At 32.8% G+C, this 26284-nt stretch overlaps 2 protein-coding genes across 2 annotated transcripts; both read left to right on the forward strand.

Moving 5' to 3' along the window:
- Window positions 1-6626: 6626 nt before the first annotated feature.
- Window positions 6627-18203, forward strand: LOC101255699 (pentatricopeptide repeat-containing protein At2g28050). Its single transcript, XM_069299520.1, has 4 exons — window positions 6627-6722; window positions 17336-17442; window positions 17540-17715; window positions 17797-18203. Exons 1-4 carry the CDS (start codon window positions 6627-6629, stop codon window positions 18201-18203), a joined length of 786 nt encoding a protein of 261 aa, XP_069155621.1.
- LOC138349189 (pentatricopeptide repeat-containing protein At4g20090-like) lies at window positions 18204-18737 on the forward strand. The gene has a single exon (XM_069299521.1). The coding sequence runs from the start codon at window positions 18204-18206 to the stop codon at window positions 18735-18737; it is 534 nt and encodes a 177-aa protein (XP_069155622.1).
- Window positions 18738-26284: the final 7547 nt, after the last annotated feature.

Here is a 26284-nt window from a genome sequence, read left to right on the forward strand (position 1 = left end):
TAGAAGTCCAATTTCTCGACCACATGGTTGAAGCAAACAAATAAGTGGAGAAGGATTTCATGTTGGCCACATTAATAAATCAGGTGGATGAGTTAGCCAAAATATTAATAGAGATGGAGGTCCAATGGAAGAAAAAGTAAAAGTACTTGCCTCATTATTATTGGAGATGACCTAAGGATAACAAAAGCAAGCGTATCAAAGGAATGCTCTCAACCATTCTCCAAAAGGTCACTGAGAAGGATATAAGGCTGGAGGAAATAAAAGAGAGCACTAAAGTATTGAATCAAATGGTTGTCCCTCACTAAAGATCCATCTGTCTATTTGAGTGTTTCATGACGTATGAGCTACCTCATCTCCACCTGACTAAGCATACAGGGACGCCTAGTATTACTAAGGTCGACCCCAAAAAATGAAGCTTGAATTAGAGGACTTGTGTCATGCCACGATGTTAACTAAGGCGTTGTTTGAGAGGCAACCCAAAACCTTTTATTGTCTTTTATGCTTATTTTGATAAAATAATAGTGTGTTAGTTATGCAGGATGAAGTGTGGCGAGTGTTAGGAAAGACGGATTTTTACAAGCAAAAGTATCAATCAGTGGGTGGTCGAATATGTCGGCAACCCCGATCCAGTCCGCCATTAAACTCAAAGCAATGCTAAGATAAAGTCTATAAAACTAGGCGATCCCAAGAATAATTGGCAAGTTGCCAACCGTTTTGGCAACCCTAACTCGCACCGCCATTTGGATTTCAAACTCTACGAGATAAGTGATGATTCGGTGAGTCTACAAATGGTTGGACGACCACAACTAATGTCACCGAATGGCAAAGAACTCGACGGTCTTTTAAATAAAAAATTTAAACTTCTTAAACTCCTCAATCTTCCCTCACTTTTCATTCTTCAAACTCACATTTACACCTCTATCTTTGATAAGTTTGCACCTATATTTTATTTTGGATTGATTACATTGTGTTGGGATTTGGTTTGTGGTTTGTGTTGCCGCCTAGCATCTCGAACACACCCTAATCAACACGAAAGGTTTGTTTCCGAATTCTAAGTCCCTTTTTGTTGAATTTTGTTGTAAAATGTAATAGCATATTCTTGTTAATGTGTGCTGGATCTCTTTGGTAGGCTAAGAATTACTGTTTACCTATTTTGGGTTTGATGATTTTAACCGTAATGAGTAAAATGTTTGAATCCTGAAAATTATGCATTATAATAGATGAAAAGTGTGGCATTTGCATAAATATTATGGGTCTAGGCTTAATTTGAGTAGTGTGTGATTTCATTTTGCTTTTAATGGTTTTGGGGTTGAATGTGGGAAGTTAGGTTGGAAATGGGCACGTTGAAATGTTTAACGAGCTGGGTCTAGCCCGCCAAACCACTCGGCGGTTTGCCTTATGTCTCTATCTTTCCCGTAGTTACATGATAAATGAATTTTAGGTCTTGTAGCTTTTGGCAAGAAGTCTGTCTTAGCCAAATGCATTAGGCAGTTTGCCAAAAGAACTCTTGTTTGCTCTTTATCTGCACCACTATACCATCTTGGCACTACATTTTGCACACTGCCTAAGTCGTTGCGCAATTTGCCAATTTTTTGGATGTCACGGCCGGGGAGCACCCCCCAGACGTAATCAGCTTCGTTGTCCTCAGAGAGTACTAAGAATATCCTCTTAGAATTCGTCATTACATTTCATAGCTTAAATGCAAAAAGTTAAAACCTTGATATATAGAGGTGTACATAGACCTCTCGCATCTTACTTGTTGAGTTTACTTAGACTCTTCGCATAGGAAGCTTACATAAGCTTCTCGTTTAGACAATATACATAACATATAAAAATATAGTCTAATATACTGTCTCACCTTAAAACCATCTAAAATAAAATCAAATTATTTGAGCATGGCCCTTAAACAAATCTATGATTTCCACTTAGGGCTTACAAAAATATCATCAATAATAAGAGAGAAAAAATGTCTTTTAGACTCTAGCAAATCCGACTAGATTAGATAGAAGGCGTCATCCTCGAACATTGAGGACTCACCAATCAACTTAAGAAAGATGTTCAAGTCTTCTTGCATTTTGGCCTTGATACCTCAAAGGCCCGAACCTATATTGTTTGGGAAAAGGGAAAGAAATGGATTAGTACATCCACTTGTACTAAGTATGGAAACATATGAGCATATAATATTAAAATCATGCTTAAAGGGACATTTTGATCAATATCATTCTAAATCAATTTTAAAAGCTTTCATGCACAATTAGGAATATAAGTCATTGGGCACAACATCACTCAATACAAGTCCATATCCAAAATAAGACCAATATCATGATAAAGTCAAGTCAACATGAATTCTATCAAAATAAGGGCAAATCACATAAATAGTATCATATCAGGATCATATAACCAAAGGAATTCCAACATCACAATAAAGCATGTAAAAGATTTCATCTCATCACATCATACAAGACTCTTACACACAAACCCTTCCCAAGCCTACAATTGCAATGCCTATATGAAGTCCCATAACCCCACATAGTCCAGCAAACAAGGAAAGAGATCATAAATAATGCTTGACTTCATTTAACATAGCATAATGAGTAATCATCATCATATATAGCAATATATACCAATAACATGCTCATAAGTGAAACTAACATCATATAGGGTTATCAACATGTAAATCAACATTTGCATATCATTAAAATAATAAGAGCATAAGTAAAGTCTGATACCCCTACCTATACTAAGAAGAACCCCTTAAGTCACCATAGTTAGAGTTCATTTTATTACTTTAATTTTACTTTCAGGAACAATTGCCTGAACCGACATAAACCATGTAAGTTAAACATGAATCCAGTGTCATGAAACCCTACACTGAAAGAAGGTGGTCTACTTGCCAAGGTAGTACAAAAAATATGAATATAGCATTCTAGGTTGATCGACTAGCTAGTATTCCTATGGGGGCAACACAGTTCAAAAACTAGGAGACATACTTGAGACCCTTTTTATGCACAATGGCATTGGAATCTCTATCTCAAGAGAACCATTGTGAACCTACCTTCCTACATTGGGAAGGGACACCTCTCATACCTAGTTTACTCAATGCTAAGCTAAAGTCCCTTTGTCAAATGTCTTTAAGTAATTCTTAATAATCATAGCTTAATATAGGTCATAGGAGACTAACCCCTTGTATATTCATAGTTATCAGCTCATTAGGTAATGTATGAGAATTTCCTTTCATTACAAACCTTCAATTGTAAGATTAGCACACCAACATCATCATATCATAGTAAGGAACATAAGTGATCCACAATCAACCTTATATCATCATACCTTAATCTTTATCCACAACTCATATATTCAAGAAATTTCAATTACATTCATCATTTCATCACCTACTTGATATATTCACATGTAATACTTCAATTAAACATCATCATCAAGTATAAGCCATCATAATTTAAGTAGGGATTCAAGATCACAAGGCCTTAATAATTAACCTTCAAAGCCTTCCTCAAGGTCTTAACATCAACCCAACCACATTCATCCATAAATATACTTAACGACATCATATTATAATAATCAACAGAAGAACTAAGTCAATTGAATCATCATAACCAATTCAATATCAATCCATCACCTAGGGTTAGGGAATGGGGTTCATCATGAATTTTTCAAGAACTACATTCAATCGCATTAATGTATAACCCTAAGCAGTCCATGAATGAATTATATAGTTGAAAATAAACTAACTATCAAAACCTACCTCAATTCCCACCAATCATATGTAAGATCCAAGGTGTGTGGAAATTAGGAAAAATATATGAATTACATGAAATTCCAATTAATCAACAATATACACTTAGTAAGCCTTATATAACCATAATTTTAAATAATCAATCATCAATTTCGAATTTAGAAGAAAACCTGTTTATAGATAAAAACCCTTGAAATTTGGGTTATTTAGAAATCAACTTTGTATTGACCTGTTGGGGAAAGGAACCCCAAAACTAAAATAATACATACCTTAAGAAGATTTGTACACAAAATTTGATTAAGAACCTTGGAGATTGTCTTCTTCTTCAAGCTTTTTGGATTCTTTAATGGAGGATGAGATAAAGAGAGAATGTAGAGACTAGTGGGAGAAATTGGGTTTCAATTTATGTTTGAGTTTAAAAGTGGGAAATAGGTGTTAATTGAACTAAAATCAATATATAGTCCATCCCAAAAATACCCAAACTACCCCTCATTAAGTTGGACTTCCAAAAGTGAAGTCCAACTTAACATTAACTATGAAGCCCCGCTCACCTTCACTCCCCACTTCACGGTCCGTGAAGTGATTGATGGACCATGGTGGTGGTCGTGTAAGGTGATTTAGTATCTCCCCAAACGATCCACCTTCATTTTTCACTAAGGAATCTTTATGACCCCTTGCTCCCTTCCGTGATCATTCACCACATCCCGTTAAGTGGCTCGTGGTGCTCCTAGGAAGTAGCTCACTAACGCCTCGCCCATTTTCCCCCAAATGGCTAAGGCACTTTCTCTCCTAACCCCTTCCTTCTGTCAAGTTCACCACGAGTCGTGAAGTGGCTCGTGGTGTCTTAAACAGTAGCTAGCCCTCCATGTCTCCTTCCCCTTTTGGCTTTGGCTTGCCCTTAAAGGTTGGCACTCCTAACTTGGTCTTCCTTCCTTAAACCACTTCTTAGGCACCTATAGTTACCCCATTACCTTTCCATGAACAAACCTTTTGACACCTTCTTGAAACCATGTTAGCACCACTAGTTCAAGTTACCAACTCATCGGGTGTCATGGTCGTTTCTTGAGGTTTTGATTCAAACACTTCTTAACTAGTTTCAATACTTTGTTTTAGACTTAGGAAGAGTGTTCCAAGTACTATTTAATCATGTGAGGCTCTATATTAGGTCTTGGACTTCCAGAATGTTACATCGACGAAATTTCCATATTTTTGTTCTAACTCTTTTTTCAAGTTCATTGCAGATATCGCCAAACCCAAAGTAGCTAAAAGAATTATTTCATCCCGAAAAATCATAGCAAAGAATTTCAGGAGGATTCAAAAAGCAAAAAATTCTCCCAAAATATATAACAAGGGATAAAAGCCCAGTTCGAGCAAGAGGATAAATCCACAGGATCCTGCTATTCCCTCATGAAGATGTGGATTCTTCATATCAATAGACTCCTTCTTGGCAGATCATGGAATGGATAATTCCAGCAAAGAAGTTGCCTCTGAATCTGGTGAAATGGCTCCATAAGCTATTGTTCTATACCAGACTGACACATTGGCAATGGAGCTCAAATAGATGAAGCTACTGAGTAGACAGGATCCCTCTCTACATTTTTCTATATTTTTCTCTAATGTCTAATTGTGGATGCTTTCAATTACATTTGAGGATAAATGTTTAAATATGGTAGGTGAGGACCACAACCTTGTATTTGAAAGTATTATGTTTACGTATATTTTGTTTATATTTTATGGGTTGTTATTTTTAAATTGTGTTTTATCTGCTTTTTTGAATGATTGGGCTTATATCTCCCTTTTGGATATAATTTCAAATTAATTTTGACCCTTTCGAAAAATTTTAATTTTTTCAAAAATATTCACCACCTCTTGTATATATTTGAAAATGTGGTTTTTCTTAGGCAAATTTAAGTCTTGGTTTAGATCAATACTCATGACTTGAATAGGGCTTGTAATAGAACAAACATGAAAGTATGGCTACAATGAGGCCAGATAAAATTGCATATACAATATGTGAACTCTTTGCATCTCATTGTGATTAGACAATTGTCAAATTAATTCTCTTGTAATGTTCGTTTCACACTAGCAAAAGTGTGGAGTCTTGTTTGACTTTAATTTTGGTGTCTTATGTGATAAGCTTACCTTGAACCATGCATGACAACACCTAGAATTTTCCGCATTGGTTTTATTGATTAAGTAAAGCTTTCTCTTAAAGAGTGAAAACCAATTTGAGTGTGTGAAACTCTCTTGAACACTCCTTAAGCCTAACCTTTCTTTGGAAGAAACTTGACAACAACATGACCTCTCTTAACCTTTTACCCATAACCCTCTAGATTTGTGCTTAATAGCATAGATAACTTACGCCAAAAGCCTATGTTAGGGGTGTGGTGAAAAGAGAAAGCAAGTCGAGAAAGTGCAATAAAGATCGCGTCTACCCATTATGTTGAGAAAAATGGAACCCCTCCATATAAAAAGAGAGAATAGAAATAAAGAAAAAAATGAAAAAGAAAGTAGTGAAATTTACTTGAAAATTACAAAAACAAAAAAGGGGTTCCCAACACATTATGCGAAAGTGAATAAAGGGATAGGTTGTAAGCACTAATGAATTTGTTTGAGAGAAAAGGAAAGGAAGTGTTGTAGGAACCACATCTTATGAAAAGCATAATCACTAAGCCTAAATGACCATACATGTGCACTCAGCCCAATTGCAAGCCTTAAAAGGGCCTTTTTTATCTTAAGAAAGCTTAAACAAATGTTGATGGGATAATACGGGCAAATCTATGGGTGAAAGCATGCATTTTGTTCCTCTTTTTGAGAGTGAGAGTTGTATATGATTCCCAAACCTTAAATGATTAACATCATGTGTGTGAGAATGGAATTTTCAGTTGTATCAGGGCATTCAAAGAATTTTGTTGAGCTTGAACTTGCATTTGAAGCAAGTAATGCGAGCTTGAAAAAATTTGGAATGGTGTGTCACAACTTGAATCTATGGGTACACAATTGATCCTTGCATAAGTAAATTGAGTCTTGTTGTATACATTCATGATTGTATCTTCTGTAGCACTATTTAAGACATTCTTTTTAAACTGTTGAACTTTAGTTTTACTTCAGGACAATCCAAAATTTAAGTTGGGGGCGTTGATGAGTCCATAAATTGGACTCATTTAGGGCTATATTTTGATAAAAATAGCATCTTTAAATGTTTTTGTCTCAGTTACTGATGAATAACCTTGAGTTTCAGGTATTTTGAGTTTGAGGAAAAGCATGAACGCTACTTATCAAAAAGGAACAAAGAGGATGATAAGAGCAAAGAAATGGAGGCTTGAGGATCACCGAGCCAACTTGGCAACTCCCCGATAGGTTTGAAGATCGCCTTTTCTTAAAGTGTGTTGAGCTTTGAAGGAAAGGATCAAATCATCGGTAAAAAGAAGCAGTTGGCGCACCACCAAGAAGTTTTGTGAAACAGTGTCGTATCCCCTAGAGATCAAGAACACAAAGATGCTTAGACTACGGATAAGATACTGATGAAGTAATTAAAAGGCGGATCGCCGATTTATTCAGCAATTCCGACTAATGTCGTTATTCATCCCGTTGCAGCACTAATCTTTCAAAACTATAAATACTTGTTGAGTGTTTTAGTTTAGAGAGAACCATTATTGTTAGAATACATAATTATCATTTTTTCCAGTTTTTATCTAAGTTTTTGAGCTCTAAGTTGAGAAAGTTTTTGGGAGAAGAACTTGAAGACACAAGGGTTCAACTCTAAGGATTTGGACTTGGGTTTTTTAATTATTTTATTCTTAGACTGTAACAAGAATTGAATCTTCATACCCATTGAATGCAAGCTCATTCAGGTAAAAATTTCTATCTCTTGATGTGTGGCTAGAAACCTCAATTCTTGGGGTCTGATTTTGTGAATATAGGTTAAGATTGTTGTTGGGTCTTTCTTGTTGATAGATTAAGTGTAGTTTAATCATGACTTAATTTAGTAGTTGTGGATAAATCTAATGAATTTATAGTTGCAAATACAAGTTTATTTATTTGCTTTCGGCTTGCTCAAGAGAAAAGTAGTGATACTAAGACTACTAAATTTATGGTCGGGGGAATGGGTTTACATGGGCTCAGCTCAAGAGAGTAAGCCCTAGTCTCATTCCCACACACTCATATCAAGAGAGTGAGTGGGTTAAGGCGTAGGTTGGTCTTCATACGTCAAGTGAGTGTCCGAGAGGAAAATATTTGAATCGGGGTAAGTTACTCTAGAGAGAGTTTATCCCCCTTAAAGCTTAGCCTAGTCCCAGTTATTATTTAAGTCTCCTATCGAAAGCATGTTCCAAACAATTTATCTTAATCGGTATTCCTATAACATCCGAAGAATTCTCTCTCTCTTGATTTAGTTCTCTTGTTAATTTTGTTTTTTACTACAAGTGACAAAACCCCTCATTGATATTTGATGCTTGCATCATCCCATCTTAGATTTATAATGTTTTTATTCGATAATGTCTTTAGCTATGACTAGTTAGAATGTAATTTTACTATTCTATAAATTATCACTACCACTCCCTTATGACATGACCCCAACCCTTGGTTGGGTTACTATACTATTGCACAATCGTAGAAACTCATACTGAAAGTTATGTCGTTGATTATGTAAAACATCAATACACGTAATGATCTCAATGGTTGTTGTGTGTTTTCAAAGATTGATCTTAGAAGTGGTTATCATCAAATCTGGATAAACCCCGTTAATAAATGGAGTACCATATTGAAGGTCAAGTTTTGTTTATATGAATGGTTGATGATGCATTTTGGTCTCACTAATGCTCCTAATACCTCTATGGGTCTCGTGAATCATGTGATGAAACCATTCAAAGGGAAGTTTGAGGTTGTCTATTTTGATGATATCTTGATTTATGGTAAAACCATGCATGAGCATATAGATCATTTGAGATGTGTGTTTGATGTTCTTAGAAAGGAGAAACTTTATGCTAATCTTGAAAGTGTTCATTTTATGTTGATGAAGTTGTTTTCTTGGGCTTTGTTGTGAGTTCAAAAGGTGTTGAGGTTGATGAGTCTAAGATAGACATTATTAAGAATTGGCATATCCCGAAGTCCATAAGTGATGTTAGAAGCTTTCAAGAGTTGGCCAGTTTTTATTGGTAATTTTCAAAGGATTTAGTACCGTAGCTGCTCTCTTGACCGAGGTAATACGAAAGGATAAGCCTTTTAAGTGGTGGGGAGAATAGAAAACCAAAGATTATAAGGCTTTAAAATCAATGCTTAGCTCCACTACTTTGTTGCAATTACCCGATTTTGAAAAATGTTTGAAGTTGAATGTCATGCTAGTAAAGTAGGCATTGGAGCCGTCTTAATTCAAGACCAAAAGCACATTGCTTATTGTAGTGAAAATCTCAAAGGTTCAACTTTCTTATGATGTTGAATCATATGCTTTAATTAGAATATTGGGTAATTAGAAACACTTCTTGTGTCCCAAAAAAATTGTCATTCGGACCGACCATGAGTCCTTAAAGCATATTCGAGCCCAAAGAAAAGTTGAACAAAAGGCACGCCAAATGGATTGAATTCCTTGAATCTTTCTTTTATGTTATTCAATACAAAGGGGAAGTAAAATGTGGTGGTCAATGCCTTGTCTAGGAAACATATGTTGATAAATACATTGTCTTTTAAATTGTTTGGCTTTGAATGTTTGAAGACAATGTATCCCAAGGATCCCATGTTTTCTCAAATCTTCCAAGATGTGAGGAATGGGAGAGGGAAATATGACTTAGGGGTAGATCTCCTACTCTCTGTTCTAAATTTGATGGTTTGTTTTTCAAAGAGAAGAGAGTATATGTTCCTATGAGCTCTTAGAGAGAACTATGTGTAAGGAAGGCATACAATGAGGATTAATGGGTCATTTTAGTGTTGATAAAACAATGGGAATTCTCAAGGAACAATTTTATTGACCTAAGATGCAGAAAGATGTTGCTCAAATTTATGGACAATGTATTGAACACCGGAGTTCCAAGTCATGCCTCCTTCCCCATTGTTTATACATTCCACTCTCCATCCCTCAAAGGCCTTGGCTTGATATTTCAATGGATTTTTCTTTGGGTTTAGACAAAAACAGGTAGAGATAGCATTTTTGTTGTTGTTGATCTTTTTTCAAAGAAGGCTCATTTCATTCCATGTCATACATGTGATGGTGCTTCTAATGTGTCTTCCTTGTTTTTTGAAAATGTTGTTAAATTGCAGAATTCGTCAAACCATCATAAGTGATAGGTACCCAAAATTCGTTAGTCACTTTTGGAAAGATTTGTGGGTAGACTTGGTACTAAGTTGTTGTTCTGAACTACGTATACTTGTCATTCACAAATCGACACCCAAATTGAAGTTGTGAATAGGACGTTGGGTTCTATTCTTCATGTCCTGATACATGGGAAGTTGGCCTCATGGGAGGAACATTTGCCTTTGGTTTAGTTTGCTTATAATCAAGTTATTCATAAAACTATTGTGATACACCCAAATTACACCTCCCGAAAGAAGTATAAGAGGTCCTTACCAAATTAAAGAACATAACTTTCAGGTTAGGGTCAATCCAAGGAGGAATATGGTTTAGACTTAAGCTAACTTACACTTATTTGTGTTTAGCCAAACTATTTTCGAGAACAATAATAAAAAGGGGAGATTCGTAAATAAAATAACAGATTGTAGATTTGAATCACGAAGTAACAAGTAAAAAATATTCATAATTAGAGATATCAATATTGAAAACTAGAGTATAAGTGTTCCCCACATGCACTTAACGTGGTATTCCTAATAATAGTAACTTTATCCTAGTTTTTGACAAGCAAGGGTGATAAGTTGGATATCCCTAAGTGATTTTCCTCCAAGCAGGAAAGGTCACCTCACAACTTGGTAAGTCTATGGGTGTGTACTTCACAAACCCTTACATTTACTCCGAATTAGCCCTCGTGTCAATTGAGTTGGAGTTCGACTATTAGATATCAACAAATCCTTAACTAAATCTCCATTGTTTAATATTTTTCTTATTCATTACCAGTTTGGTGAGGCAAGTAGGAACGAGGCGAGTCCTAATGTTGGTTTACGTTAAAAATATTTCCAAACGAAAGAATTAGTAATACATGCATAATCACTATTCAAGAATTACTTAATTATTATTCATAAGTTGTTAATTGCTCATGGTTCTCAAATCCTAGTTGTGTATTTAGTTATTCATGTTTGAGAGTTCACAATGCATATAAGGTTAACTAAAGAAATCATGAACTTACGATTAGAATAGAAGAATACCAAAATCTTGAATCGAAATTCGAAGTGTAAATTGCATAAAATTAGCTTCTAGAATTGAAGTGCCGAAGGTTTGCAAAATAATTCCAAAAAACAAAAACAATACCAAAAAATCGAGTCTAACTCCCAAAAACGAAAAAAAAACTTGTTTTTAAAGTATAAAAATCCTAAACAAAATAGGTAAAGGAAATAAGAAAATTTGGTTCAGACGCGGTTTAGATCGATGACATGACCTACGGACCGTGATCAGCCTACGGTATATAGTTTACCTCTGTGGTTTAGTACTTTGTAAATATTTCTGGGTCTTTAAATGAAGATTGCCATCTAAGGTCGGTGGATTGCACTACAGTCCGTCATGTTCCTCCGTGGTTCAATTACTTCAAGCCAACTTTCTTGTCAAAAACGACAGTCGTGTAGAACTGTCAGTCATTCACTCTACGGGGCATCATTTCCCTCTGTGATTCCACAGTTAATCAGACTTTTTGAACTCAAATCCATGATTCTTCACCTACGACCCGTCACTGGAACGAGGTTTGTGGTTGGCCTCATCAATTGCTACTACTATCATTTCAATTATTTTTCTCTCTGAACCTGCAAAATAAGATCAAATACTATCACATCTAATAACAGATATCCCAATACTCACATAAAATCCAAGTGAAATGCATCAAAATACATTAAACTCACGGTACATTATAGCGGTATGACTTTATTTGAAATAGTGTAGGGTTTTAATCCCCTAACCCCTTTAGATCTCACTCTTATTTCTCTAGAGGTTGTCTTAAGCTTAGATGGGAGAAAAATATTGGAAGTGATGAAGATACTTTATGAGAAGGTGAGACTTTACCTAGAAAAGAAGAATCAAGAGGTATCCAAAAAGGTAAACAAGGGTCCCAAGAGGATTGTGCTAGAACCAGCTTAGTGGGTGTTGTTGCATTTTCGCGAGGAGCGATTTACCACTAATCAAAATACAAAGTTGATGCCAAGAGGTGATGTTCCATTTCAAGTGCTTGAAAGACTCAATAGCAATGTAAACAAAATTAACCTTCCCCCTGAGTATCAAGTTCACAACACCTTCAATGTATGGGACCTTTCTCTATTTTCAACTCTTCATGATGATGATCCATCAAATTTGAGGATAAATTATTTAGAAAAAGGAGAGAATGATGCAATTCGAATTGCACCAATGTCGTCTACTCAAAGTCAAGATGGAGACCTTCAGAGAATTCACGGTTTGTTCATGAAGTTAGAGGTCCTTTATCTTTTTTGGGCCACTTTTGGGCCTCTTATATAGTAATTGCCTAAAACTATAAATAGGAAATTTGGGTCGTAAAGTATTTTGAATATTGATATTTTGAAACTCTTTTATGAATGTTGAGAGTTTGGTACAAGCTTGGGTTGATTATTGCTTAGAAATGTTGGTTGCAAGGTTTAATTCATTTCTATTGTGGTCTTTGTAACACATTCAGTCCTTGATTCAAATTAATCGATCAAGGTCTTTAGGTCTAATATACTTGTAGGTTGCTTTTGATTTTTTTTTCTTGTGTCAATATATCTATCTTTATTTCTTGTCTTTAATTTCTTCACCCGTAATTCATAGCGAGAATTAATTCAGGTAGGATAGGGGATTTTTTTTTAAAAAAAACATAATATTTTTAATTAATTTTTTGAGAAGAAAAAATTTAAGAGGTAGGTGGGTGGAAAGTGGGGGCAAGGATGGTTCCTTAGAGGAGGAAGTAATTTTTTTTCTTTGAAAAACATAGCAGAAAGCTAATCTTTTTTATGGAAAAACATAAAAATAAAATAAAATTGGGGGTGACTGGCTGGAAGGTGGGGCGGGGTGATGGATGTTGGGTGTGGGGGGGACAGGGTAGGAGTGGGTGTGGAAGGTAAAACTTTTTATTTTTCTTACGAAAAACATAAAAAAAATTGGGAAGGGTGTGGTGGAGTGGGTTGGGGTAGAATTATTTTTTTAAAAAAAAAAACATAAAAGCAATTAAGGGTGGATGGGTTGAGGTGGAGTGGCAGGGGGATGAGGGTGAGGGGAGGGTGGAGGGGGGAAGATTGTGAGGTGGGATTAGGAAAAATAAAATTAGGGAGTGGGTGAGTTGGAGGTAGGGGTGGGAGTGGGTAGGATAAAAAATTACTTTATAAATTTTAATCATATTAAAAAAAAATAAACTTGATAGCACAACTTACTTTAGTTCTTAAACTATACGGGTGTTTATATATCCTGTAACATCTTTCAAGTGATTAAAATACCCATAAGGAAGATGTGGCAGAGAAACTGAGTGCACTCTCCTGAAAGTGCGAGAAAAAAAAAGAGAAAAGAAACTGAATTTTTAAAGCCCTACACATGGCCTTTTTTTATTGGTAAATATTAAAAAAAATTATTTAAATAGTGTATTTTATATATTAAATCTTTAAAATATGTGATGTGTTTTTTTTTAAAAAAAAGATGTAAATGAAATTAGTGGATCCCCTTTTTAATTCCTTCAATTTTTAATTTTTTTTTCATTTTGTTATATTCCTCAATACACATCTTACTCCATTTAAACATCTCCTCCTCCATCTTCATCCCCTCCTCTATTCACTATTTTCATTTCACTAGTCTTTTACTAGTCCGTAAAATTTAATACCAATGTCTTTTTATTGACATCGGTCTCACTCTATAATATTGACATTGATTTGACAAATGTAAACTTTCTTAAACTTTGAGTGACCCATTTTGATTTTTAGATCCATTCAAACATTTCTCATAAAATTTATATTTTTGGGGGAACTTTCTTATGCAATCTTCATTTCTTATTGAGTTGTCAAGAAAAAATTAGCTTTCAAAAAAATCCACTCCGAGAGGGTAAATTCGCTGGGAGGGCTCTAAGAACATAATGTGAATATTATAGTGAATTTTCTTCTTTAAAGTAACTTAAAAAATTGTTGAAGGTGAAAAAAAAGAAAAGTAAGTATTGAGGGTTTGAATAATGATGAACAACAAGAAAGAAGAAAGAGAGGGGGCTGGGGTATGCATTTATAAATTAATCAATTAATATAGTTAATTTTGAAAAGTTTTTTAAAAAAAATAGTGAATCAGTAAAAAGAATAAAAATTAATGATATGGTGCTTACATAGTTATTATGTGGCGCTTATGTGGCTATGATGTAGTGGTGAGAGTGTTTTTATCGTCTCAGGATGAAAAAAAATCGATTCAAATATGTTGAGGGGGGTATTTAAATGCCCATATAGTTTAAGTACGAAAGTAAGTTATTCGACCAAGTTTATGATTTTTTTAAATGTATTTTCTCTTCATGATTTTAAGTGACCAATCTAGTGTTTTAAAAAACACGGTTAGGACTCGGCTGGGCAGAGCTCTAGAAAAATGCCTCGAGACTCAAATGTGGGGCTTATTTCTGTAAGACTTATGTTCTAAGTGCCCGACTGTACACCCTAAGCATGCTTAACTTCCAACGGTCGAGGCTCGTTTAACGGACTTACACAATTTATGTGTTAAAATATTCACTTAACATTGTTGACCCTCATAATTCTTGAATAAGTGAATGGTACTTAATAATTTTTTAATCTATAGAGATACGAAGATTGAGAATAACTCAAATAACAAATTGTACTATCACATCTTTACTGTTTGGTAACTCTGTGAATGCGATTATATATTACGTAACATGTCTTGTAAAAATACATAGAAATTTTACTTTTCACTTATCATTGGTGTTCATGATTTTTCCGTATGTCTCAAAATTATCATATTTTATTCAACTATTTGAAAGTAATTTTATTGTTATTCATAATGGAGTGATATTTTTATCATAATACTAGTAAGTTTTATTAATTGTTTTCTTTTAAGGGTGGTAAATTTTTTAATATGATAAAAAATATTTTTTCGAAATAATGATTCTTTTATTAATAGGAAGTTAAGATATTAAATTATTTATATATGTATAATCATATTCAAAGTTTTATTTTATATGAGTTTCCTTAATGATGTTTTTAAGTTTTTCAAAGTATTGATGTTCTTTATAAATATAATTTTGTGTTATTATATCATTATATATATTGTAAATTTAAAATTTAATGATGCATAGGGCTTACACCCCACGTCTCTTGTCCTCTACTAAGTAAAACACTCTGTCTCACGCCCTCACCTTTTAAAATACTGCTCCTACCAATATAAATAAAATATGGATAAACTCATATCCTATCTATCCATTAATTATTCAAATCATATTTATCCATATATAATATGGACGGATCGGGTTATTACATTTTTTTTTATGTGCAAACCATTTTTAACTCATACAAATCCAACCAAATTCAACTATTTACCATCCCTAAATCGGTGATATCTTTTATTCAAATCGGATGGTAATCCAACAATATTGTTAAATTTACCATAATCTATACCCAATTCATTCAAATAATATGCAATTTTATACAAATTTCACACCAAAAGTAAGCACATCTAAACTAGTTAAGCTTTATACCATACATAAAAAATTCATCAACTAATCTTTTAATTGAGTAAATTATTTATACCCTTTTAATTTAACTCAACTTTCAAAATTGATGGATACATGTATCATTATGTATCTCAATTATTTATCTGATTAAGAAAATAAGTTATAACTAATTAATTTAAACAAATAAAATATATATCTCAATTTTTGTATTCAGCAATACATATGTTTTTCAAATTCAAACTCATATATCTAAGCACAAAATATGATAGAGAAACTAATAAAATTTTAATAATAAAAATTGAGATAAGTATCAAAAACACATCCACGCTATACATTTTTTTTGAGTTTCATTCCTAAACTATTGAAAGATTGAGTTTCATATTTAAACTATTACTTTTTAGTTTGACAAACACACATTTCTTTTATGTCACTCTCATCATGATATTTGTAATACACACTCTCTCTCTCTTTTATTTTTAAGAATTTCTACATCACACTCCACATGAACAAAATATTCAACCTTGACAAAAAATAAATAAATTATTAGTATTAGCTAAAATTAAAAATTAAAAAACTATTATAAAAATTAATATTTTCTTTATAAAATTAAATATAAAATATTTTTCTTACCCCACACCAATTTTCAAAGTTTTTATTTTGCTTAAATTTCTTTTATAAAAGTATTTCATTTTTTACTTCATCTCCTCCCCCATCTTCAAATTCTAGTTTAGATATTATTTTATTTTCTTAAAAATATAATTCTACCCATCCACTTAACCCTCTGCTTTCAATTTTTTTCCCAGTGTTTAGATATACATATCAAAAATATTTTTCACTTGCCGCCACAAGACTTTTTATATTTTTTAGTTGTTTATGTTATATTCGGTACACTAGTGAAATTTTTTTTCTAAAGATATATGTACGTGCATATCTAACACAAAATAAGAAAAACTTAAAAAAAATTAAAATTAGTAGCAGAAAATTAAATAAGATGGGGTAGATTTTTGAAAAATAAAATAATATCAATTTCTATCGGTGGAAGGGGGGGGAGGGGATGAAATATGAAATTCTTATAAATATTTTATTAAAAAAAAGATGGCGTTGTCGCGAGGGAGGGGGTACATGGAGGAGGTGGTGGAGTGAGATAAGAAAAATAATTTAATTTTTTATATGTATAATAATCTTTAATTTTTAATTAATATTAAATTTTATGATTTAATTTTTATCTAGATAAAATATTTTATTTATGTGGAGTGTCATGTGTCAAAGTTTTTTATATATAAAAGAGAGAGTGCACTACACATACCATGAGGTGTGTTTTTCAAAATCAAAAGTGATAGTTTAAGTATAAAATTAACACTTTCAATAATATAGATATGAAACTAAAAAAAAAATTGTTCAATTGTGTTTTTAACACTTATCTAATAAAAATTTAAATTAATGAGATTTATATAGTGTGAGAATTTGAAGCCGAGTAATGTCCTACTTCAGCTAAAAAGCCCCTAACCAATACATTGATTTTCTCCTCCCAATCCAAAGAATGTCAGTCAAAAAGGTACTCCAAAACCTAAGAACTCTGAAAAAATGGCAAATCCCAAATCCCCATCTTCATCATAGAGCAAAAATTGCAGACACCATAATCAATGCAGTGTTAAACCCCATAGTCATTGCACCCTCTACTCTTCTCTCCAACCTCACTCCCAATTTGATTCATCTTATTTTATCTGACCCACATATCAACACACCTAAATGCCTCCACTTCTTCAATTTCCTTTTGCTTAATCAATCTTTCATTACTTTCAAGATTGGTGTTGAAACCCACTTGACACTTGCTTGTAGGCTTGTCAAAGAAGGATACTTTGAATATGCTGAGACCCTTTTAGTTTTAGTCCCAAATATTGAAACTTTCAGGTACCCTTTTACTGTTAAAGCTAGTTTTTCTTTTTTGATTTGATAATCAATATTGTTTCGTTCCTTCTTTGATGCTTAAAGAATTGAAAATTTTTAGGTTCCCTTTTGCTGTTGTAGCTTCTTTCTTTGAGAAGCACAATGTTCAATCAAAGTTTGCTTCAAAAATATTCAATTTGCTTCTTAAAGCTTTATCTGATAACGCAAAATTCAACCAGGCTTTGGAGATTTTCATGTATATGAAACTAAATGCAATTGAGATTAATAAGAGAACATGTACTGTTCATTTGATTAATCTTTTGAAGTGTGATTAGATCGCGTTAGCGCTGGTATTCTTTTATCAAATGGTTGAATCAGGTATTCAGGTTTCAATATTTTCGTTGACGGTAGTGGTAGATGGATTGTGTAGGAGAGGGGAGATAAAGAAGGCTGGAGAATTGGTGGAGGAAATGTTATCTAAAGGGGTGAAGCCTAATATTATTACATGTAATACCTTGGTGGATGCTTGTGCTAGGAGATGGAATTTCGAAGAAATGAACTACACTTTGGCCTTGATGAAAAGGGAACGAGTTGACTTAAATGTTGAGACTTACAAATTTTTGGTGGATGGATTTTTAAGTAGTGGGAAGATTGATGATGCCGAGAGATTGATTTTGGAAATGTATGTCAAGGGTTTTAAAGTGGATATCCATTTGTATAATTTGATGATTAAGGGATATTGCAGGCTAGGGAATATGGAAAGGGCACTTTCATTGTTCAGGTAGATGATTGAGAAAGTCATCTGCCCTAATGGTGATACATATTCAGTTCTGGTAAAAGGTCTTTGTGATAAAGGACAGGTAAGTGCAGCGAAAGAGCTCGTAGATAAAATGTTGGGTCAGGGAGTTAAGTTGGATGGAAGTATGTTGGACATTTTAATTTACTTTTACTTCAAGGCTGGAATGATAGAGGAAGCTGTTAGCGTACTTAGATTGATGGAGAAGAGAGAATTGATTGCTGATACATCTATGTATGAGCTGATAATTGATGGATTACTCAAGTTAGATCGGACTGAAGAGGCAATATCTTGGTTAACACCTTTAATCAAAAGGGGTGTATCTAGGCAGAAGTTAGCTACTATTCCACTGGTCGATTATTTAAGAAATTCAGTTTCTGAAAAGTTGGTTCACAAACGCAAAGAAAATGAGAACAACTTTAAAACAACCTTTTACTCTGATACTATTAGTTTACGGCACGAGGATGCACATTCTGCTGAAATGACTAATGTTTCAGCAGTAATAAATGAGTATATAAAGTGAAATGCTGCTTACTTGTTTTTCTAATAAGATGGACACTGCATCCTAACTGAAAAGAACCCATGATGGTGTGGCACTGAAGGAATGTTTTGAAGACGTTTGTTGCCTTGTGAGTCAAGGGGTGCGGGTTTTGTCCTGATACTGCTAGATTTTTGGACGATAAAACAGGCTGGAAATGATGTGGGTTGTCAATTATCATCTTGGGAGTTATTTTCCTTCATCAACCATATACAGAGAAGCTTTCATTTCCTTGATGCAAGACTGAATAAATATTAGTTCTTCTTAAATGGAGATTTGGATGAGAAAAAACAGTCATATTTTTTTAACAAGACGACACAATACGAAGGGCTACAACACGGGATATACCATGCTCAAAATGTGTCAAAAATTCAGTTGTGTATGTTCCAATTTGTTTAGTGTATCTGACGGACTGCCAATGTGTTTTGAAAAAGACTGATTATACCTAGTTCAGATATGATGGATTCTTCGTTATCTATGGAAAAGTTTGTTTGGGAATCAAGGGAAGACAACGAAAAGTAAAACGGAGAGGAGGAAGTGAAGGATAAAGAACTCTACTTTTGTTCAGAGAAATGAGGAAACCATATGCTTGCCCGTTGTCTCTTCACATTCACTACTTGTGCATTGAAGGTAAATCAATTTTCCTCTTCATTCATTTTCCCCCATCTTCTACACGAGCCAAACAAAAAATTGCAAACTTTTATACTCTTTTGCCTATTTTCTCATCTCCCCCCTTTTGCCTTCCCCTAGTCAAATCAAAGCCTAAATTTCATATGACACGACTCATTAGTACTTTTTATCTATAATCTGTACCTAAACTTGGTGTCTATACTCTTGTCAATAATAATATTAAGAATACTATTGGCCAAATGCATAATCTGTACCTAAACTTGGTGTCTATACTCTTTTTACTCTTGCTTTATCGTCTTCTTTCTCAAATATGATCTTAGTTGTGGTTAGATTTTTTTATATTCTTTATCTTTTTATTCTTTTACTAATGATTGTGTAACCTATGCATTCAACATTCTTTTATAATTGATTAATTTTTAAGAATAATCTAAAACATGTTTAAGCGTATGTATAGTGCATATAGAGGGTAATATCTTTATCTTTTCTACTTAATTAGCATGCTTTGATTTGTTGCTTGCTTTTATCGGTGAACTAAAATTGTGAATAAATCATCTAAGTCAATTTCTATTAGGGTATGTTCGGTATGGAGGAAATATTTTTCACTTTTCTTATGTTTGGTTGGTCAAGATGTTTGAAAAATATTTTCTAAAAAGAAACTAATTCCTTTAAAATGAGGAAAATGACTTTTCTAACGAAAATAGGAAAAACAAGTTGCATAAGTGACATTTCAAGTTTATTATGTCCTCACCAACTATTCAATTATAATCACTCCCATTCCCCTATGTTTGGCTTTTATGTTTTTTATAAAACGTTTTCCTCCATACCAGTCACACACTAAAAGAAATTAAATGGATGATTTCACAATTTTAGTTCAATGATAAAAGCCAAGCAACAAACAAAAGCATGATACTTGAGTAAAAAAAGATAAAAGCATACACCATATATGCACTATACATTTCAAACATGCTTCTGATGATTTGTCAAAATTAATCAATTATAAAAATAAAAAAAAGGATAAGTAAGCTCGTGAGATGGTAATTATTTATCACCTAACTTCCCCCCCTTAAGCAGTGAAACGAGAACAAGAAGACGACAACGAATGAGTAAAAAGATAAGAACGGAAAATAATCTAACTACAAGTAACAACACGAAAAAGCAATAGTAGAAAGATAAGAACAAGGATAAATATAAGTACAAATAAGACCAACTACATTTGTTAAAATTTGTGAATTTGACTTTGACCACTTCAATTCATGTAATATGCTTTATTCAAAAATAAAACAAGACAACAAAAAACATAAAAATAAATCTAATTACAAGTAACACCAAATTCATCATTTAAATTTTATGAATTTGAGTTTGATCGTCTCAATTCATTTAATTTACTTTAAGATATATATTTGTGCTTTTAATAGAATCAGATTGAAAACTATTGCATTCACTTAAAATCATAGGAATAACTCTATTTCCTTTCCTTTATGTGTTAAACTACACTGATGTGTCTTGTATAAATATTCCACTCCTTTAGACAGAGTATTCAGAAAGAAACATAAAAAAAAATTATAACCTTGAAAGGACTTTACTCTCATTTGTTTTCATTAAGATTAAAATGTTTGAATCGAATATTAAGATGTGTGCATTAAGATTTATAATTTAGAATCTGAATGTACATCTGAATATTAAGATGTAGTTTCTAATTTTGAATATTGAATTATTAAGTTTATTTGTTTTCAATATTTAAATGAGCATGTTTTTTTTTCTAAAAAAAAAAATAGGAATCAAAGAATACCAATAAAAGTTATAATCCAAATCAAGATTGATAAATATATATGTATAGCTAAAAGGATAGTTTAGTCTTTTGTACGTATCTACATATTATGAATATCTCATATACTTGGTGAATGTATCTATTCAAGATAGTTATTCTTTCACGGTACTAGATACCCAGGTGCGCTCTAACTCTTTTTCTCCTATGTATCATCATGATTTCATCTTCCTCCCTCGGTACTCAAACCTCTTCTACCACTTCCATGGCTACTATTTTTGTTGCACCTTCTATTCCAAATTTCGTTTTTTCTGTTTCCAACATCAAAAATTTGATTCTTACCACTCTTGATTATACAAAGTACATGCTTTGTAGAGAGTTATTTATCCCATGTTTAAAGGAGATAGTGTCTATGGATTTCATCGATGGAAGTCATCCATGTACAAACTCTTACCGTGGAGAACGAAACTTTTACTATTAATCATGTTTTTCATGTAGAGAGTTATTTCTTCCCATGTTTAAAGGACATAGTATCTATGGCTTTCATTGATGGAAGTCATCCATGTCCAGAACCTACTCTTACCATGGAGAACGAAACTTTGACTATTAATCATGTTTTTCAACAACAGGTCAAACTTGACTCTATTGTTTTGTCATGGATTCAAGCCACAATCTCTCAAGCGATACTTAAGGCTATTATTCGCTCTAACAACCGTCTTACTACTCGTGAGGCGTGACTACAAATTGAACGTTTGTTTCATGATCATGCCAATTTCGAGACTCTCCAACTTAAGGTTCAATTTCGTAGTCTTAACAAAAGTTCTCTTTCTATCTTTGATTATGTGCACCGCCTGAACTCCATTGTCGATGCCTTGATATCAATTGACAATCCTATCTCTGATTTAGATCTTGTTCTCCAAGATTTTTATGGCCTACCTTCTGAATATCTCTCTGTTAGCACTTCAATCTCCACCAGAATTCCACTTCCTTCGTTTCTTAAGACCAGAACTCTTTTAGTTCTTCATGAGACTCACTTAAGTGGTCTTTCCTCTACCGCATAAGATTCTTCTACTGCTTTACTAGCTAAACTGTCACAACTGGAGCTTACACTCAAGATAAGACCGACACTCGAGAACTATTCGATTCAACATCAAAGGCAGTTCGAAAAATTTCAGGTAGAAAGGAATAAATATTAAATTATGCAAGTTCCTTATCTTATATTATTTTTTGGTCCTTCGACATTCATGAATTTGAGAGGATCAAACATTTAAACAAAACAGTTAAAATTAAAGAATGGTCGCCATTAGTCCGCAAGTTAATTTCAAGTTCATCAACACTGAGGGATTTCAACCACTCCAAAGAAAAATGAAAAAGAACGTTGGAAGAAGCCTTATTAAGTTCCAAATATAGAATCAAGAATGGAATTATTAGATACTGCAGCCTCACGTAACGAGTCTAGCATTGAAAATATGTTAGATCTGCTAGAAACAACACAAGCATACCTACTCAATTAAAAGGAAGTGCCAACAAAAAGTAAATATCAAGAAGAAGACTCCACGTAACAAGTTATGCTATACAAATCAGAATCAAGTTTCAAGATCACTTTATGATTCAACATGGAATAATAGAAGCATATTATGATATTTAATATGTCAACAAATTAACAAACGTGTGGATCCCACAGAAATAAAAAGTCATGCCACAAAGTGACAAAATACCAAGCAACAAGGTACAAGATCAATTTTAAGCAAAAATATCTTCAAAGAAGATAGACATGCATCAAATTCAACAAAAAACCACATGTGCAAAGTTCCACCTATGTGGCATATATTCCCTGCCACGTATAGTTATCATCAGTTATAATGTAATGATTAGTCCAACACATGTAAAACGAATAGTGTGTATTATTGTATGCACACATAAGTTAGATTAGTCAACACTTTTGAGGCTTATTTAAGACTTTCAACTTGTATCAGTAGAGGACATTCAAAATCTTACGACTTTGAAACCTCTCTACATTTCTCTCCATTTCCCCCCACTTTTCCCATCCTTTTCCATCCATTTTCTCTTTCCCTAAATCAATAAAAAAAAATTATTGCAAGTATACCTTCTCTACTACTATTTTGTTTATTTGTTTTCATGTTGTAAAGTTTAAGTTTTACTGTTGTTTTCTTATTTTTTACCTTAAATGTTTTCTTTTAAGTGTCTACTTGTTCTTTCTCCCCTTTTGTTACGTTGGCAATTTTCCTTATGATTTCATCTTGGAACTCGATTCATCCCCTTTATTAGTATTAGAATCAAGTTGGTAGGAAAGGGTATGAGTAGGAGCGGCTAAGTCCCTATACTGTCCTTGGGCAGACATCGCCGAAACTTAAATTGTGATCGTGGCATGACTTTTTATTCCTACGGGGTCCACATGTTTGTTAATTTGTTGACATACACCATTTGCTTGTATTTTCCTATGTTGAATTATAAAGTTGTCTTGAAACTTGTTTGTATCACTGAATTGTATAGCATAACTTTTTATGTGGGATCTTCTTCTTGATATTGTCTTTTTTGTTGGCATTTGCTTTTAATTAAAGAGGTATGCTTGTTCTGTTTCTTGTAGATCTAACATATCTTCGTTGCTAGACTCGTCATGTGAGTCTAGCAGAGTCACATGTAATCTAATATCCTCAGCGGAGTCACCATTCTGTCGCGCCCCATTATTTGCGAAAAAAATGGGTTTTATGCACGACCTAATAACTCTTTTGGGATTTTGAGTTTGGAGTCGCCACCTAATGAATTAAGGCGCGTTAGGGCACCTATCTAACCTAACTAAGTCTATCTAAGGTCAACGAGCCAGATATCAGGGTAAGGTTCAAATTACCTCGAGGGGAAGGTGTTAGGCATCCCTCGAGATCCACAAATGAGAGTCCCGGCCGTATCTCATGCAATCTAGGTGGGGATTACAAGTAGTAAATAAGGTCACATCATTTATTAATTTATTTAACCTTGCTAAGTGATAACAAATATAAAACAATTAAAACTATTTTATTATTTTTATTAATTTAAACATGCAAGGCTAGGTAATAGCAATAAATAAACAGTCAAGTTTATTTTTGTTTATTTTAACATACCAGATTGTGTTAAACAATCGAACAAAGAGCTCGTATTATTATTTTAATTAATATTTAATTATGCGAGTCTAAGTGATAAAATATTAAAAAATTGAGAAAAATTTTATTCTTTTTTTATTTAATTATTTAAGCATGCAAAACTAAGTGATAACAATAAATAAACATTAATAAAAATTTAAAGATAAGCGAGGGGATAGATAAGAGGCAAATAAATAAGCAAACAATTTTATTGTTTTTATTTTAATTTACCCCAAATAAATTACTAAACAATTAAAATTACTTCAATTATTTATTATTTGAGCATACAATCTATGTGATAAACAAATATTGTATATATTAAGCAATTAATAAAGAGATAAACAAGAAGACATAATATGCACAAAAAATATAGAAAATAGCTCGATTTAATTTATTATGCTACACCAAACAAGAGTAATATGTGCCACAGTAAATTTTGAAAAATTGAGCAAGTTTTGAATAGAAATTTTTATTTTGAAAAATGTTTGTTTCTTTATAGAGGTGATGTCACGATATTGTTAATCGCGCTCCTCCACCATAGAAACAATTTTGATTTGAGGTCGGTCTTAGAAAAATAACAATAGTTTGTATTTTTGAAAATGATTTAAGAGATTCAGTTTGCATATAGGCACATATATATTTACATATAAATACACATAATTCCTTTTGAAAATCATGGGTAGGTGGTACTTCCGGGGACTCGTCGGTTTAATTTAAAAATTGGAACTAGACCTCGTAATTCCTTTGACTTTCCCACTAACGATAGGTTAGGAGATAGTGCTTATAATTTATTTTAAAAAAACAAATATCATAATCAACCCAAAGGTTTAAAGGAGGATTGAACAATGACTTTTTAAAAAAAACATGTTGCAAAACTTTGTAAAAAAAAAGGAAAAACTAGTAGAACATTAATGTAGTAAATTTATTAAATGCGAAGATTTTACTATGAAATATATTCAAAAGTCAAGTAATTTGTTAAATGCAACAAATGATTTTATTTTATTTTATTTTTATGGTTAGATCTAAAATTACTTTATCAAAAAAATGTCAAATAAATTACGAACATATAGGCATGCTTTCTAATACAAATAAGTTTGCAAATAAAAAAAATATGATTAACATACAACTTCCCCTCCCCTTAAGCAGTCCTCAAATATTTCGTATGCGAGAGCTTTTGAGTTATACAAATATTACAAAAATTCGAATAAATATAGATTCAAATATATGAATTAGATGAATTAATCTCTCTTCATATCTAATCTTCAACTTGAACTTCAAGTTTAATACTTGCCAAAGCAATCAAATGACTACACAAGTAATCACATTTATTTAGACAAGATTAGACACATATGCAATTGTTTAACAACAAGTTTTATATATAGGGGAATTGAACAATAAACTTTCGTAAATGTATGAATGCGAAAGGAATACTAACCGGTTGAGCAGAAAGGGTTGGTAGCGATGAGAACGAGTTGATCGAACTTCTATTTCAACAAAGCAAAGTAGCCAAGTAGTAGCAAAGAAGAACACCGAAATCTTAATTTTGTTTAAGAATAGTAATAGTATAAGTGGTAAGAGGATGTGAGCTCTTGTATTGGGAGAGAGAGTGAATGAGTTGATGATATAATGAAGGGAAGGGTCTTATATAGCAAAGAGGGGGAGAGCACATAAGGAAAATAAATATTTTTAAGGAATCAATTATGATACCATTTCCTTTGAAGGAAGTCAAATCAGCCAAATTATTTAAATATTTTTTACCAAATATAAGCAAGTGATAAAATAAGAAGAGTAATATATATTTGTTTAAATAAAGAGGAGGCAAAATCAGAAAAAATATTTAAAATGCTCATTACCAAAAATAAATAAGTAATAATAAAGTTAGGAAGACAATATCTTTTTATCTTAAATAAAGAAGCACCAAAATATATTAAATTATTATTATGCTGCAAAATATAAATAAAAAATAATAAATTAGGAAGAGTGATATATTTCTTGAATAA

This window comes from Solanum lycopersicum, chromosome 6, assembly GCF_036512215.1.
Source record: "Solanum lycopersicum chromosome 6, SLM_r2.1".
Lineage (NCBI taxonomy): Eukaryota > Viridiplantae > Streptophyta > Magnoliopsida > Solanales > Solanaceae > Solanum > Solanum lycopersicum.

Bases quoted from the DNA above. Each gene is read 5' to 3' on its own strand.
- LOC101255699 (XM_069299520.1), top strand. From the start codon at position 6,627: ATGGAATTTTCAGTTGTATCAGGGCATTCAAAGAATTTTGTTGAGCTT. The intron at 6,723-17,335 runs GTGTGTCACAAC...ATTACTTTCAAG, and splicing joins GCTTGAAAAAATTTGGAATG to ATTGGTGTTGAAACCCACTT. The intron at 17,443-17,539 runs GTACCCTTTTAC...GAAAATTTTTAG, and splicing joins CCAAATATTGAAACTTTCAG to GTTCCCTTTTGCTGTTGTAG.
- LOC138349189 (XM_069299521.1), top strand. From the start codon at position 18,204: ATGATTGAGAAAGTCATCTGCCCTAATGGTGATACATATTCAGTTCTG.